Source organism: Labrus bergylta, chromosome 6 (genome assembly GCF_963930695.1).
Source record: "Labrus bergylta chromosome 6, fLabBer1.1, whole genome shotgun sequence".
Classification (NCBI taxonomy): domain Eukaryota; kingdom Metazoa; phylum Chordata; class Actinopteri; order Labriformes; family Labridae; genus Labrus; species Labrus bergylta.
In genome coordinates, this window is record NC_089200.1 from 27,803,654 (window position 1) to 27,820,455 (window position 16,802).

The 16,802-nt window shown below is 39.1% G+C and overlaps 1 protein-coding gene across 2 annotated transcripts in view; it reads left to right on the forward strand.

The window, feature by feature from the left end:
- Positions 1-13,908, forward strand: part of sned1 (sushi, nidogen and EGF-like domains 1) — a 34,649-nt gene extending 20,741 nt beyond the window's left edge. Inside the window, exons 15-32 of one of the 2 annotated variants that reach the window (XM_020633074.3) lie at positions 1,179-1,322; positions 1,733-1,906; positions 2,071-2,184; positions 2,982-3,095; positions 3,191-3,304; positions 3,397-3,513; positions 3,633-3,920; positions 4,023-4,206; positions 4,409-4,521; positions 5,934-6,212; positions 6,347-6,488; positions 6,975-7,057; positions 7,930-8,028; positions 8,373-8,489; positions 12,189-12,276; positions 12,879-12,958; positions 13,086-13,107; positions 13,236-13,908. In XM_020633074.3, coding sequence (XP_020488730.2) covers positions 1,179-1,322; positions 1,733-1,906; positions 2,071-2,184; positions 2,982-3,095; positions 3,191-3,304; positions 3,397-3,513; positions 3,633-3,920; positions 4,023-4,206; positions 4,409-4,521; positions 5,934-6,212; positions 6,347-6,488; positions 6,975-7,057; positions 7,930-8,028; positions 8,373-8,489; positions 12,189-12,276; positions 12,879-12,958; positions 13,086-13,107; positions 13,236-13,248 — 2,285 coding nt within the window. In that variant the 3' untranslated portion in view covers positions 13,249-13,908. The remainder of the gene's footprint in view (positions 1-1,178; positions 1,323-1,732; positions 1,907-2,070; positions 2,185-2,981; positions 3,096-3,190; positions 3,305-3,396; positions 3,514-3,632; positions 3,921-4,022; positions 4,207-4,408; positions 4,522-5,933; positions 6,213-6,346; positions 6,489-6,974; positions 7,058-7,929; positions 8,029-8,372; positions 8,490-12,188; positions 12,277-12,878; positions 12,959-13,085; positions 13,108-13,235) is intronic. The other variant, XM_065956100.1, reaches the window with a different exon arrangement.
- The last annotated feature ends 2,894 nt before the right edge of the window (positions 13,909-16,802 follow it).

Consider the following 16,802-nt stretch of genomic DNA (forward strand, 5'->3'; position numbering starts at 1 on the left):
ACAAAGATCCCTCTGCACACCGTTACATCCTGAAAATCCAGACCGGGGGCAAGGGAGAACTCTCGCGCAAGATTTCTCCCAAAGCTGCTCTGGATTCTCTAGCTTTAGAGAGCGGCAGGGTTAATGCCGCTCCAAAGGAGGACAGAGATTGTTAGGTGGAATTGACCTTGAGAAAAAATTCTTCCACTGACGTTGATTTCTTCTGGTTGGATAATCATGAAAAACTTGAGTTGTGCTTTGGAAGAGGAATCTTTTTTGCAACAGATTTTATCTGCAAAGCCTACTGAGAGAAGAGGCAGAATAAACTATTAGATACTGAGCTTTGAAAGGAACATTCAACTTTTTAATGTTATGAAATGTTGAACCACTGCAACTGAATTTCTGGTGTCTTACAAACCCATGAGGGAGGGCCCTTTGTGTGCATGACACGAAAATCAAATACAACCAGTCAATCATACTGCAGTCAGAGTGACACACAAATAGAAGATTTGAAAGTTGTTGAAGACTGATCTGATATATTTTTTAAACTGTTTTAATGAAGACATGAATCATTCTGTACTTTTTAACTTTTCATCTTTACGCTTCTGCGATATGCTGGTACAGTCTTTATTAACAAGACCACTTAAGTTTCTGAAAGTCTTATTTTATCAGACTTTCTTAAATGTCGTCAGGGATATTAGAGTTAATTCAATGTGCTGCAATCAGGACTTTGCTTTAAATTGAAACAAGAGATCACTTAAACCTTCCCCTCAGAACTCTGCGCCAGCTTCATTCATAAAGCTCATGATAACCTACCACCTTCTTTAATTAGAGACTTCCTTTCAGTGCCTGTTCCAACAAGAACGATCAAATCTTTCAAAACCTTCCTTTTTAATTGCTCAGTAAGATGAAGCTTTCTGTTTTAATGGCTATAAACTGTGGTGTGTCTTTGAAATGAAAACCCTTTTTTTTTATTGGTCAGAGCTTTATCATTCATATCTATTACATGATTTTATCCTCTTTTGTTTTTAATCTTCTAACACATTCTAATCAAACATTTTTCTTTCTGTTTATATTCATTTTGTATAATCCTGTTTGTAGCGCATGTTTGGCTATTGCTCTGCATGAAGGTGCTAGATAAATACAGTTCTACTTATTATTATCCACAGTGATTGTTAGTTATGTTTGTGTTCCTGCAGGTAAGCCGGACCCCTGTGCATCCAGCCCCTGTCTGAATGGGGGGACATGCTTTCACTACATAGGGAAGTACAAATGTGAATGCACTGAGGCCTTCAGCGGCAGGCATTGTGAAATCAACACAAGCTCAATACAAACCTCCACAGGTAAGCAGTCCACAGTGAGTCACACACAGAATCATTTCCAAATCTTGCCCTGACGCTGAAGTTTGAGTGATGTTCACGTTAATAGATTTGGCACAGAAAGGGGATATCCTGAGCTGTTAAGTGTAGCGATATGTGCTCTCCATCTGTAGATAATCTTAGCCGTGTTGCTGCACTCTCAGGGCCCCACATTTACAGATATAGAACGGTTGCAAAGGCTATATATAAAGTAAGGCCTGATTAGATGATGTGAATCATGTCTACACACTCTAAGAGCATGCTGGAGGTAAATTTAGGAGAGCAAAAAACAGAAAGAGGATGGAAAACACCGTCAGTCTGAGACTCTGTTAAACCCCACTGTGTGTGATCTGGTGTTACCGCTCACGTCATGAATGTGTTTGTGTTCGTTTCAGAGGCAAGCTGTGGGCCACCTCCGCAAGTGAGGCACGCCGAGGTCCAGTTCTCCTTGACAACACCGGGCTCTGTGGCTGTGTATGTGTGCCATCCAGGCTTCATGTCTGTGCCCAGAGCCACCCAGAGCATCTGTGGCATTCAGGGAGACTGGAGCCAGCCGCCCGTTTGTGAGGGTCAGTAACAAACACAGACACATGGACACACACTAAGAACAATGACTGACAGGTCCAACTGAAAAAGAATCCAGTTAATACCACAGATTACACTCTGAAATGGGTTAGTTTGATGTTGCTTTTTTATTTATACATTTGTTGTTTTTTATTTCCCATTGATGCAGAGATCAATGAATGCCTGTTAAAACCTTGTCTCAATGGCGGTACGTGTCGGAACCAGGTGGGATTCTACAAGTGTGAGTGTGAGGACGGCTTCAGTGGCAAGCGCTGTCAGACAGGTAACAACTGATGAATATTACAGGGTTTACTCATTGTTTAGGGGCATTGGTAAAAGTCAAAACTCTTCACACAGTTTTAAGGAACAATTTTAATTTCACACAAATTCTTTCAATAAATTCATTTTCTCATATTATTTTCTCTACTGCCTGTAAATCATTGTATGTTTTCTCAAACATTTATCCAACGCTAACGCAGATGCCATTCTTTAAAAACACACATTTCAAACAGAACGAAGGAACATCTTGTAAGCATATTGAAACAAACATCAGATATTAGCAGAATATTTAAAGTAAAATAAAGTAATTACAATCATAATAATCATTCTACAACCCTAAAACTAATTCAAAATTATCTTTATGGTTGAAGTCCTAGAGTCTCAGAAATAAAACTGCAAAGTCAGCGTTAAAACAAAAGGATCAAGGAGAACACGATTGCATTTATGATTCATCATTATTACATATTCTTTAGCACAGCCATTAAAAATGATAAGGTGTCATTATAACTCTTTGAAGAATATCTTTCAGATATTTAAGATCATCACTTGTTCAGTGCTTCCTGTTGTTAGTGTTTTTTAAATCTGTGTGTAACAGTGTTCACTTTGTTAATGCTTTGGTCGACTGACTTTGTCCTGAGTGTGAAGTGTTTTGTGGTTTGAGAGAGTTTGGGAAGAGAGATTATTTGTCTGCAGGTTATTGACAAATGTTAGTTATCAGTTAGAACAAACTGTATAAAGTGAATTTCAGTGCTCAGACATAAACATCATATTCAGTATAACTGTGTTCATAATCTTCTTTAGATGTTAATGAATGCTTGATGGAGCCCTGTCTGCACGGGGGGACATGTGAGAACCAGCTGGGTACCTACGTATGTCATTGTCCTCCGGGATTCAAAGGCCAGAATTGTGAAGCAGGTAAAGTTTTCACTCAGAGTTACATTTGAAACCTTTTAACATGCAGCTCATACAGGACAGTCATCAAACTCTGCCTTCTATTTGTCTGTGTGCAGAGCAGGACGGGTGTGATTCAGATCCCTGTCTAAATGGAGGTGTGTGTCGCGGTTACAGACGGAACTATGTGTGTGTGTGTAAAGATGGTTTCTTCGGAGACCAGTGCCAGATGTGTAAGTCTCACTATCTCTTGCCTCTCAAGCTTATTCATAAAACGTGCGCTCCAACCATAGCTCTCTAACCGCTTGTCTTCGTCCCCCTCTAGTGGAGAATCCTTGTGTGCTGCAGCCTTGTGGAAACCGTGGCGTGTGCAGGAGTGACAGGAGAGGGAACTACAACTGTGTTTGCAGAGTGGGACACACGGGCAAAGACTGTGAGAAAGGTAAGAGTCAGTGATCAGCTCTGTCAGCTTGTCATTTGTCCTCCCATCATCTTTATATCAAATACAACTCTCTTTATTCAATGTACGGATTAGACATGTAAGGTTGCCACTGTTCCCAGACCTGTTGCCTCCCTCTGGTCTCCATGTGCTGCGTGTGGAGGAGAGCGAGGTGGAGCTGCGCTGGGACGAGCCAGACCCCTCTCACAGTCAGATCAGCGGGTTTGTTGTCACTTACGGCCCTCTCGGCTGGAGCAGTCGCAACTCTGACTCTCTGGACGTACAGAAGACCACACACGTCATGCGAGGGCTTGTGCCTGGCCTGCTCTACAACATCTCCACCTTTTCCACCAAGCGCAACACCAACAGCAACGACATCAGCCAGCCGGCCACCGCATTGATACGCACAAGTATGAAACTCTCTAATGCTGCAGTAGTTTAGAGAGTGGAAATTGTTTCTCTTTGTATGTTCATTTGAGTTTGAATGCTGTGTCATGTGCTTTCTGTGTCAGGACCTCCGCGGGTGGAGCAGCTGCAGGTGCTGAATGTGTCCTCCTCTCAGGTGTGGCTGAGCTGGCTGCTTCAGGCAGCTGGTCATGAAGAAGTCAGCAGGGTGCATGTGTCTTTGTTGCCTTCAGATGGAAGTAAAGCTCGCACTGATGTGCTCAACACGAGCACCACCGAGCACACCTTCAGGTCAGGTTCTGCACTACACTGAGAATAATATTGTTGACACCTGCAGCAACCTATGTGTCCACTAAATGGTGCTGTTGAGATGCTGCAATTTACAATGTTCTAGTCATATAACTTTGACCACTAGATATCACTATTTCATGACTTTTTCTCAGACGATGGAGTTGTGCTTCACTGCTTTGGTGTAACTCTTTCTGTTTCACAGTTCATTGCACCCTGGTCAGATGTACACCGTGGACGTAGTGACTCAAAGTGGGATCAGACCTGATGAGTTTCCCTCCACCAGTCACTCAGCTGGACCGCTGCAATTCTGGACAAGTAGGTCACATCAGCAGCAGCAGCAGCAGATCATGTGTAACATCAAATTTATAACAACGTTAATAAAATGACTGCTGACTTCAATTTTAAGCTTTTTAAAATAACTAAGTGCATTTTAAAATATGACCACAGAATATACAAACTGCATGTCTCTCGTAAGCTTGTTATTGCTTTAGTAAATAAGCAGAAGTGTAAGAATGCTTCAGCAAGTAAGCACGCATCAGGTTATTGCTTAGTAGGTTAACGCATACCAGGATTTTTACTGGTGTTGTGATACAAAACAATGAACCCAGAAGTAGAAAAGAAATGATTAAAGCTATTTAAGAACAAAACTATTACTGTCAGGGAATTTTTAAAGAATAATATAAAGATACAATTAAACAACATAAAAAATAATAATCAAGAAATATGTACAAAAGGTTCAATGCAGGAGCAGTACAGTTGAACAGGAATGAGCATAATGATGGTGAGTGCAAATATCTCACAGTGCAAAGGTTACAAAAAATGGTCAAAGTTTGCAAATTAAAAAGACAAGGAGTAACACTAACTCAGTGTTTAGTGACTGTGTGGCTGGATGAGTCTCTTATCTTTACTTCATGTCTCTTCTTTAACGTCATCCCTTATAAACATACACATATGAGCAAACAGTCAGTGAAGGCTAAATGCTGACACATGTACAGTACATTAAATATAATCACAGATACGGTGAAATAATGGTTTTAAGTGTACATTCATGCATTCATAAACAACTGCAATCATACTTAAAGACATCTAGAATGGGTTTTGCAGTTTATCTTTTACTTTATAATAACATGTTTAATTCAACCTCTAGACTAAATCTTGGTATTATGTAAGGTCATCTCATTCAAATTGCATTAAAAAAGCAAAAACTGGGGCGCAGTTAGCGTAGTGGTTAGTGCACCTACCCCATATACTTAGGCTATCGTCCTCCAAGCGGGCGGCCCAGGTTCGAATCCCAAATGTGGCTCCTTTCCCCACTCTCTCTCTCTCTCTCTCCCTGATTTCTGACTCTTTTCTCTGTCCTGTCTCTAAATAAAGTTAAAAGATAAATTAAAAAATCTTAAAAAAGAAAAGCTAAGTTTTTGTCAAAATGTCTGATGAACTGTGTGGGTTCCTTTTGTTTTCTCTTTCCTCTGTTGATTATGTAAGTAGTTTCTCTTGAGGCCTGAGTGTGCCACATCTTTGTTTTTACGTCATTAGAGTTAGAGTATTTTAAAAGTGACAGTATTTTCAGGTCAAAGTGATAATCTTCTTGCTCAGTTCTGTGAATAAATCAATCAATGCAAATAACTTAAAACAAGTTATTGAAGTGATGACTAAAGAAAGAAAATGAATACTTTATGATGCTCCTCGTGTAACACTGTGACCATGTACATGTGTTTGTCCCTCAGGGCCTCTTCCCCCACAGAACCTCTCCTTGTCACATGTGACCACTAACTCTGCACTGATCACCTGGAGCCGCCACCCGAGAAGCATCCCAGACGGCTTTGTGGTCAACGTGACCCGAGGGTTGAATACCAGGAGTCGCTTCCTGCCCAACGGGAAGTTAGGATCATACACTCTGCGAGAACTGACGCCAGGACAGCACTATTATGTGGCTCTAACATCTGTCAAAAACACAGGACAGGAACAGCTCCACAGCATACCTCAACACTTAGCCTTCACTACCTGTGAGTGCCTGTGTTTGGGGAAATGAGTTTCTTATCATGCTTTCATTTAACACATTGTTGCACATCTTTTAAACATGGATGGTTACTGTCAAAACTGTCACTGTGAATTTCTGTTTACATTCTTTTTGCCTCAGTCCCGATGGAGGCAAGATCGGGGAGGAGAGAGAGGCCGACGTTAACCGGACAGGGAACTCAGGTCGGACGAACAATAACCCCATCTCAGCCTCAGGACCTGGGGGGTACAGCAGAAACGGAGAACTCAGAGGAACTGCACAGGTACACACAGAGTCCAGATGACTATAAGCACTCAAAGATGGATGGGACAATGTTGAATTTGATTGCATTATACTTAAGCTAAGTTGTGAATTTCCATTATCTAAATAGGTGTGAACATCTGTTTACTTCCATTTAATCCTCTCATGATTTTGTTATTTGTTTATTAATCTGTTACTTATGCATGAAAACTTACATTTATTATAACTTTAGAAAAACGTTGAATTCTTCTACATGGTTACCCAGTCAAATAGGAATGCACCCTGTGTGTATGATGTAACACAAATATTTATATATGCTTTATCTATTTCTTCAATAAAGTATGTTGCAGTGTGTTGTTTTGTTCATTAAGAGCATTAAGCATGCTTTGATAATCATCAGGATAATAATGTGTATTGTTTTATTTTGTGCAGAAAATGGTTATACTTATTATCATCTGGTATTTAAACTGTTGATGCCACATGGTGAGCTCTGATTTCTGTGTTGCAGATACACAGAACTCATTGATAGAAGGGGGAAAATAACAGCCAGGTTTACTCACCTCCCTCGAAAAGCCATTCGACATCGTACCAGTAAGTACAGAAACGACTTAACTTCATGGAAGATCAGTTCTACTACTGTGTTTGACAAGCCTCTACACATTTGTCGTGTTATGACACAAAAAGTCATGACTTAATTTGACATAATTTCCCAATAAAGTAATGTATCCTGTTTCTAAACTCAGATACGTTTAGCAGGACATATAACACTCTCTGACATCTATTAAACTACAAATCTACACTAATATACTGAAACTGGTCAGATTGGACTCAGGACGTCCAAACAAAGACGACTGCTTTTCTTGATGCAGAAGGAACCGCTTAAGCGATGGTCTTGTAACCATATGGTCCCAACCACAGGCTGTCTGGATGACATATAGCTGCTCCTCTAATGTAAACCTGACTCTCATCTATCACATACACAGACCCAATCTATCTGACAAATGTTTGCTTCATTTAGAAGCTTTTGTTGAACCACGATGTGAGAAAACAAACACTGTTAGAAAAGAACCCTTTTTTTCTCTTTTGATTTTCATATTTCATGTGATGATGAATATTCACTTTCTCTGCCCCTGTGCATCCCGAGCTGAAGGTTTATAGCTTAGAGACTAAACAGAAAAAAAAGTTTGCATATTTTATACTGTGCTCTTGAATCGAAGCTTCTTCTCTAAAACGCTTCCTCCCATTTATAGATGTAACTTCTGTGATTCCGCTGTATAATTTTGACCTTTTGTCAAACTTTGTAGTTCTTTGTTTGAGGCTGATAAATGTAAACTACAGATGTACCTTCCAAGTGTCTCAGTTATTTTCCATGTTTTCTATCTTTAGCTGTAGTCTCCCTGCAGTTTGTCATCTATTCTGTCTTTCTATGCTGATTCTTGCTCCGTTCCTGTTTTGTCCTGTAGAACCTGACCCGCCGGTTAAACTAGAGAAGATGGAAGAAACTACAAATAAAATCAGCCTCGCACTTGAGATTCAAGAAGAAGGTTTAAGAACAAAACCTGGTAAGCGTTTTTGCTGCATCTGTTCATGTTTTGTACTAACATGAGATGCATTCCTCATCAAAGCGACTAGGCTGCTTCCTAGTCTTTATACCTGTAATTTATTGTCATTGTCACATGTGTTAGTCAAGTATTTTGATTGAAATGTAAATGAGGATGCTGCCCTTGCAAGACAAAGAAGTACTTTTCAGGAAAGCAGAGTGGTGAGAAGAAAAAGGAAGTGGTTTCAGAGCCAGTGGCTATCAACACATGCTATCAGCTGTGGGTAATGTGGAGTAGTGGTCCTGAAACCTGACACCCGCGCTCATTCTGCACTGTGGATGTTGACGGCAGCTGTTGTGCTTTAGAGTTGCCACAGGACTGCCGCAGTCTGCAGTGCCAGAACGGGGGAACATGTGTGAACGGAGGCGACGCCTTCAACTGCGACTGCGCCGCAGGGTTCAAGGGCAGACAGTGTGAACTGTGTAAGTTTATGTGCTTTCTCGACACACATACACACTCCAGCGGGAAGGCTCAGTGAAAGTATGCTACTTTATGGAAAAAAGGGAAATGTGTTGGGTTGTCAAATATTCAGGACACCAGGAAATGATTTTGAACACATTCTTTTTCAGGGAAGATTGAACACCTGATCTAAAAGTTGCCCAGTGAAACCAGTAACATCCATCCATTCGCTATTTATATCTGCCTGTCCTTTTTGGTGGCACTTTTAGGGGCCTTTAGATTATCTCATCTGGCATTAGGGGAGAAGCAGGGTTCCCTCATGGAAATGTTTTCTTTTAATCCCTCATATTATATTTAATAAACTTTAGAGTGTGAAGTCTTGTTGCAGTTCTGTGAGGCTCTACTCAGGCATGCTGGTGCTCACCGGGCAATTCTCACATGCAGATGTATGCAAATATAATGTTTACCATTTTTAGACAAGATTCCCCTAAGGCATGTTAAAACTACTTTTACAACCGCCGGGGGAAGGGGGGTGGGGGTCAATGGGCTTTTCTTCCTGTATATAGCATTTGTAATCTGAGTCTCAACACTTTTGCACTTCACGTCTTTATGATTCATGCTGTACTGTGTCTCTTCACTGAATGTCACGTGTGTCTGTAACTCTGCTTTGTTCTGCTGCTTTTGGCTGGACCAGGTCTCTCTAGAGAATTAGACCCCCTGCCCCTTTGTTATAACCTGTTAAATGAAAAGTAGAAATAAAAAAAAAAGTAGTTAAGGGTGTAAGAATGCTAAAATATGCTAATTAGCTCTAGACACAAAGTCCCAATGGGGATGTCACTAGTTTCTACTTAGACTGGAAAAAACAAACATTTAGAGCTGAAGTCACTAAAGGGATAAATAATTCTTTTCTAGGAGGACTGAATGTCTGACACATTTGGGTATTTCAGAACTCAACCACTTTTCATTTCAAAGTCAAAGTCCTGAACTAGCCAAAATAAATGGCATATGTCCCTAAAGCCTAAAAAAACCTTTACATACTGTATTACAACTGAAGAGTGTTTTTGTGTGGACTGAAGTGAACAGAGGTTACAAAGGTAAAGCCAATACAAAGTGATTACAAAATGTTTCATGGTCTGAGAGTCAACTTCAATAGTTTCAAAAAGATGTAAAGTTGTATGTTAGTCTACTAGAAATGGTCTTACTTCTCATTTTATTCATTACCTCAGCAAACAAAGTAATTTATGGTCTCAGTCAAGTTGAAGTCTTCTTTTATCCAGTATCAGTATGTTATCGTTTTTATTTTTCATTATGGTCCCATTCACATTAATACATGAAAAAAAGTTGATTATGTCTGAGGTTGTAACCATCCTCTATTCCAAATGTGCTCACTACTGGCTCAAAAATTTAAAAAAACTCACGGATCTAAACTTGTTGTACACAAAGCAACAGAATAACTCACATCATATGTAAAGTCTTTCTTTTTTTTTTTTTTTACATGTGACTAAACTGTGATGTCGTAGCGTGAGGGTCTTGTGTTTCTGTGTAGGGTTTGTATGTTCTCAGTGTCTCAAAAGGTTGAACAAAGTGTCAGACAGCTAACTCTATAAATGCTAACCAGGGTCAGATCAGGTCTCTCCTAACTCTGAACAGGATAACAAAAAGTAAATAAAGTTTAATTTAATGTTGAAATAAGGACAGGCTACTATCATTTTACTATTTTACTTTAAACAGTTTTAGTTCAAATGATATCCAGGCCCAGTCAGATCAGTGTTACTGTATTCTGGCCCCTCCAAAGTGCTTTTGGTGAAAGATGTCCACTCATAGACTCTCTGACTGTCTTCAGTGTCAGTGCAGGATTTACATTCTGTCGACGTGTTCCCAGGGGCTGTACCTCTGCTCACTCTTTGTGAATCTGTAGTCTCACATGGTGTGAATTTACTGCAGAATCTGTGTTAGATTTGCATGTCATCATGTATGCTGACATAGAGCACTGTGCTATGTTTAGACCCCGGGATCTTTAGGAGCAGGAAACATGCTCTGCTGACAGTTGACCCCTCTGAAAGGCTTGGTTAACTCTTAGGCTTAGGGGCATGAACGTAGAGCATGAATACACTGTCAAAGAAAGACACAAAGCTCTATATTATTTGCACTGCACTTCTTTTCTTCTTCTTTTTTTTTCAAAAACAGCCAGCGTGACTTTTATAGCTCAGTGTTTCTTTTCAATGCTGTGGAGGTTGAATGAGGCAGCAGCAGCAGCAGTTTATTATCTGTGGACAACGTACTTCTTTGTTCTGATTTTACTCTATCTCTATGTTTACGTCTTTGCTGTTACTCACAGGCAAATCTTCAGCCCAGTTCTGAAGGGCTTATTTCAATTCAGCTTGAATATAGCCTGAAAAGATCATGAAGTAAGTGTGCCTGTGAAAGGGTTCTTTGGATGACGTAAAATAAAAATCACAAATTTGAGTTCAAGTTATAACAACAAAAACAGTTTAAACTGCACCAGGACACGATGAGCGATGGGATAACATCAAAACCCCTCCCCCCCCCCAGTGGGAGCCTACAGGTGGATGCTGGGGTGGTGGTGGGGCTGATAGCAGAGTGCAGTACTGGTGCAGGTCAGAGCTAGTAATGAAAGAGCAGAGGGAGAGACCGGAAATCTTGTAGCTTAAATAGAGAGCTAATTAGAAGGAAGTGTTGTCAGGTGATTGTTGAGAATGAGGCATGTCAAGTGTGATATCAGTGCAGCTCGAGTTGACTCCCTGAACTAGCTTGCAGGTGTCGCCCTCATTTACACAACAATGGGCAGTTTACTGTATATAAGAGACTCCTCTTCCATCAAGACGTTTAGATATTTGAACACAGTTGTAGACGTTGCAGTTCCTTCGAGAAAAAGGAAACAAACAAAAACAAAATGAAGTTGCAGGAAAAGAAAATGCAGATGTGGTGTGCACGGATGCTGACTAGCATGATTTTTTAAATCACATTATGCCATGGGAAAATTATCACCTTAATAGATCATATGTGTATAGTTCTTAAGATCTCTATTTGTGCAAAAACAAGATTCAAATAAAACAGAAATTTACATTTATTTTGCACCAGAAGAAGGAAAAAAAAACTCCAATACTGAATTTAAAAACATCTGCAATAACATTTATATATATACTGATTATTTATCTTTAATAATCATTGTTTTTAACATCAGATGACTTTTTTACTTGAACATGTGTCTGCCATATAAAATTATGAACATATAATTGTTGTTAAACTTATCTAAGAAATTGTAACAGTTCCAAAGAGAAAAAAAAAATGATCAAAGACATTTACAGTAAAAGTTAAAGAATCTGATTCAAGTCATCTTTGAAGCGGTTGAGTCTTAGCGTACCAAAGTTATTCAAGTTTTTCTCCTCTTATTACTAGTTAAAAATACTTTATATTAAATCAAGCGAAACAATAAAACCATCAGTTTGAGGTCCCTTGCAGTCACATGTTGATGAAGCCGTGCATGAGCAGACGCTGGACATCCCCTGGTCCCTCTCGAGTCCTTTTCTTCACCTAAACATCCAGCGACAGATTGTTTAAACATTCCTTTCCTAAAACCATCCATCAGCCAGAGAGCAGCTCCATCCCACATGACTCCTAAACCTTCCTGCAGACTTTTTTTCCTCCCTGACAAAACTTAAAACATTCATTCATCATGTCTTGTGACCCCCTTTTTACAGTGTGCCAGAGAGTGCCGCACCCTTGTACCCGCCTGTACTCTGAGACCAAGAGTGTGCCCGTCTGGGAGGGCGGAGTCTGCCACTACCTGTAAGTTTTTATCTAGTGCCCGACCAATATGAGATTCACCGATATACCGATATCCATGTTGGGGAGAAAAACATCCAATACCGATATATTGGCATATCTTTCTTTCGATTTATGTTGGATCTGTAGAGATAGAAAGATATAGACACACACATTTATTGCATTAATCCCTCAAAAGCAGTTATCAAACACTTGTGGAAAAGATAATGAAGACAAGATGGTCACCCAACTTGAAAGTAACTGCACATGTATGTGCATCACCGTCTGACACTCTGGAGTGATGATGCTTGAAGTAATCCATAAAGCACACTCTGCTGGTGACAGCCAAAAAGAGAACTGCTAGTTTAATATAATGAAACTCAAATGAAATTCTATTTGACTTGTAAATAAATCTAGTAATATCTGCGCTAAAGTAAGCTGATACTGAAAGTCACTGGATCTGCTAATATTGGCTGATATTATCGGCCGGCCGATTAATCGGTCGAGCTATAGTTTTATCAGGCATGGAACTCCTGCTTCTAGCCTTTCCATACATTATACTCATCCTAAACATGTGTATGATGAATAACCTGATCAAATCCATGAGTTTGTTTTGTGCTCTGCAGGTACAAAAGGACGTATAAAGTACAGCAGGATGTTTGTTATCGAGAGATTTGTGAAACGGTGCTTCCCCAAAGAAATCAGAGTGAGTTTAGAAAAATAAAAATCTGAACAGTTTTGAAGAGTAAAATGTCACCAGTAAAATGTCACAAGTAAAATGTCACAAGTAAAATGCAATTCTTTTGACGTGCTGATATTTGCTTTCTCAACAGAGAGAAGAACAAACAGACAACAGTAAAGTTTTTGTCTTTTATCCATAAAATCATATTTTTGTTGCGGTGAAATTCATGTGTGATCATCCACTGATACTGCAGAGGATCACATGCTTTCTACTGATAATAAATGTTTTCCTCTTTTTCTAGAGCACTTGGATGAAAGGACTGTCATCACTGTCATGTGAAAATACTAACTTCAATTTTTGGTGTTTATAATCTACTTGAAGTGACTGATTATGGCGATGTTTGTGCTGTCAGAGCCCACTGTAACATTTTAGAAACATCGGAAAATAAGGTTGTATTTGTTCATTCCTGAGAGCTGTGTGTGTGTGTGTGTGTGTGTGTGTGTGTGTGTGTGTGTGTGTGTGTGTGTGTGTGTGTGTGTGTGTGTGTGTGTGTGTGTGTGTGTGTGTGGCTGCGTGCTTCATGAGAGTACTTAAATCAATCAAATGAAAAGTGTCCCGAATCGTTGATCATTTGTGATGTTTGATGACTGATATACCTCAGATACATGTCCGTGCTGACACATTAGGAGAGGTTTCTTTTTTGTGATTCAACTGCAGGTTTGTCCCTCAGGGAAATAACTGTAGAGCTTTTCTTATACCAGCCCCCATGATTTACTGATAGAGACGATGGGAAATGTTTGTTTTCTCCACACCACCTAAATTCATCTCTTCCTCTGACAATGGCGCACAGTGTTGTCTGAGTATAAATATCTTTCTCTGTCTTAGCAGGCTTCACTGCAGCTCGCTCCTCTGTAAATAGTGTTTATAGGCCATTTTGTAGGTGAATATTTTAATAATAAAAATGTTAAAATGTTTCCTGTTTCTTGGGTCTTTTTGAGTTGATATTGACATCATTGAAAATATGAGAAAGGCCTTACTGTAGTCACAAGTTTTTTTTTACATACATGCAACACAGAAACCACTTCAATGGTCACCACTTTAAGTGATTAATTGACATAGGACTTTGGTCTGTTTGAATATACAATAGCTAAATATAGAGAAAATCTTGAAGTAAGGGGACATTATTATTTTAACAAACCCTAATAAATAATATGAATGGAAACTGTGTGATAGAGAGGTGTAGCATTAGAAAGAAAAAGCTCTCACTTTATCACAATTAAGGTATATTAGGTCATGTATTTTCACACAAAAAGAGAACAGAGTGGGCAGGATGGAGCTCTTGACTTTCAGTGATCATATTGATCCAACCAAGTGACTGTCATTGAATTTCTCAAAAATCCTGAGATCCCAGCTCTACATGTCATAAATTGCTAACAAGCACAGTCTACTGAGAAAGTCAAACAAATTACTTTTACAAATCTTCATAAGCATCACCAGACTGACTTTACAACTCTGCTATACTCAGGATTCAAATTCACTATGAAACAAAGATCTATGGGGGAAAACAAATACATATAGACTTTGTGAAAAAGCAGAAGGGGGTAATTGAATGGTTTGAAAATGTTATGCAAAATAACCTAGAAGTAGTTGATGTTATTCTCATCCTGGTGCAGCCCAGTGTTTTTCAAAGTGGAGTGTGGAAAATCCACTGACAACCCCATTAGTGACGATATCATTTTAATATATCTCTTTTTTTCGGGTTATTAATAACTGAATAACACAAATCTGTGTTCTTTGTCTACGCCAATATTTAAATTGCAAATAAAATAACACACAACACTCTAGCCAATCAGAATCGAGCAGCCACTGAGTAACACTGATCAGAAAGTGGAAGCGACAAAGGATGTTTAAAACTGAAGGAGGACACACTAAATGTAATTAAAGAATATAAAAACAGAATAATGCTCGTATATATTATATGTATGTTTAAGGTTACTTTTAGTTTGATTATTGATATGAGAGAAATAATATGAGAATCAAGATTTCTAATTTCTAATTTAAAAAAATGAAATACTGTATATTTACAAGTTGTTGGTTTAATTTTTGCCATTTGCCATTGTACTGAACCAAGAATTTGGGAAATTTGGCATGAAAGGGATCTCTGCCAGAGGCTAACACTATATGGGGTCCTTGGCATAGCACAGTTAGGGAACCCCTGGTATAGCCTCTCCTACATGTGAAAAATAGTTTTGCATAAGGAATTATGAATCATCAGCAAAAACAGTGAATTCATGCTTTCAACATGCTGTTGCAATCTAGGGATTATTGTTTGTGTGGTGATAAACTGTTTATTTCTGTTGTGAAAAAGACCAAATTAAACCCTGGGTAATGAGCAGGGTAGTTGCCCTTTAACTCCAACTCATTACTTCACTTAACGCCAATGATTGACGACCACTGACCTGACCCATGAAACCAACACAAACTAAACGCACACAGTGACAGAGAGTAGGCCTTCCTTTAGTTTTAAAGCAAATATTTTGTCCTGCCTGGGCACTGATAAGCTCTACTACGTCGGTATGATTTAACAGAGAGTGCAGTTTGCACGTTAACAATGACTACCCCATTGAACACTGCAGTGCGGAGCTTCATTTGTATCCCACTTGCTCCCCAGATTTGCGGTTTTTATGCTGCCTTCACTGAACCTGGGAATGTCTCGGGTTGTAGGTACTGTTCCTGCTGTCATCTGCAGTGCTTACTTTGGAAGTGCACTGGGAATCTGGTGAGGCTCATCAGAATTTATATTGACAGAAATGTTATGTCATAATCCATATACTCGTACTGCATTAAGACAAATGTGTATTATTTCAGTACGAGACTGTGAAATTCTTTGCATAATGATAGGCTATATGCTGCTCTAATATTATTCAATTTGAATCTATAAAGAAAAAACAACTGACTAACTAAACAAAATAATAAAATGAACCTATTGCGAAAATCTAACATTGAGAGGATTGTAATTGAGTATTTCAGCAGGGCCTTTGTATATAGTTCATTTGATATGATTTGTGAAGGAAGATTTGTGTTTCTGATTTTTTTTTTCTTTATGTAGGCCTATCTGTTGTGTCTTGATGCCGGCTGTAGATCTAACTTCCTCCAGAAGAATAAATGAGTTGAAGTTAAAAAATAAACAAAAAATGAATGAATGAATGGATAAATAAATTAACTTACAAATGTACAGTAGGCTGTATAATTCAAATAGAGTATGGCACTACTAATGGTGTACATTAATTGGTCACTAAGTTAGAACTTAAGTGTAAAAAATCATATTAACAATAAGTAAATTAGATAATTATAGACATAGTCACAAATATTTTGGTCTTGGTCAGTGGTGTAGTGCAGGGTATACGCAGGCATACAGAGTATTCCCCTTTATTTTTCAGTCTCCATAGAGTATACCCACTTCTTAATCTCCTCTGATTAACACCATTGATTTATTGACAATATTCAGTAGTTTGCTGCAATTATTTCCTAGGATGGTGAAGGGATAACCCTCCCTACTCTGTTTCTAATTGACTCGTACTAACTGAATGTGCATGAGTATAGTCTCACATCACTGTTTATAATAAAGGTCGTTTTTCCTCTGCTGGATGGGTCACCTTAAAAAACATTTGGGGGGGAAATTAAGAGTACGCCCACTTCTTCAGCCACCACTACACCACTGGTCTTGGTGCTTGAGATACAATTAATCTGGTTGTATCCTTTTTTTTCGTTCGTAATGGTGTGTCTATTTTTCCGATAGCACCTGAAGGCAGCATTCCAGTCCTGAAGTCAGAGCAGTGAGCCCCCCCCCCCCCCCCCCCCTGAAAAC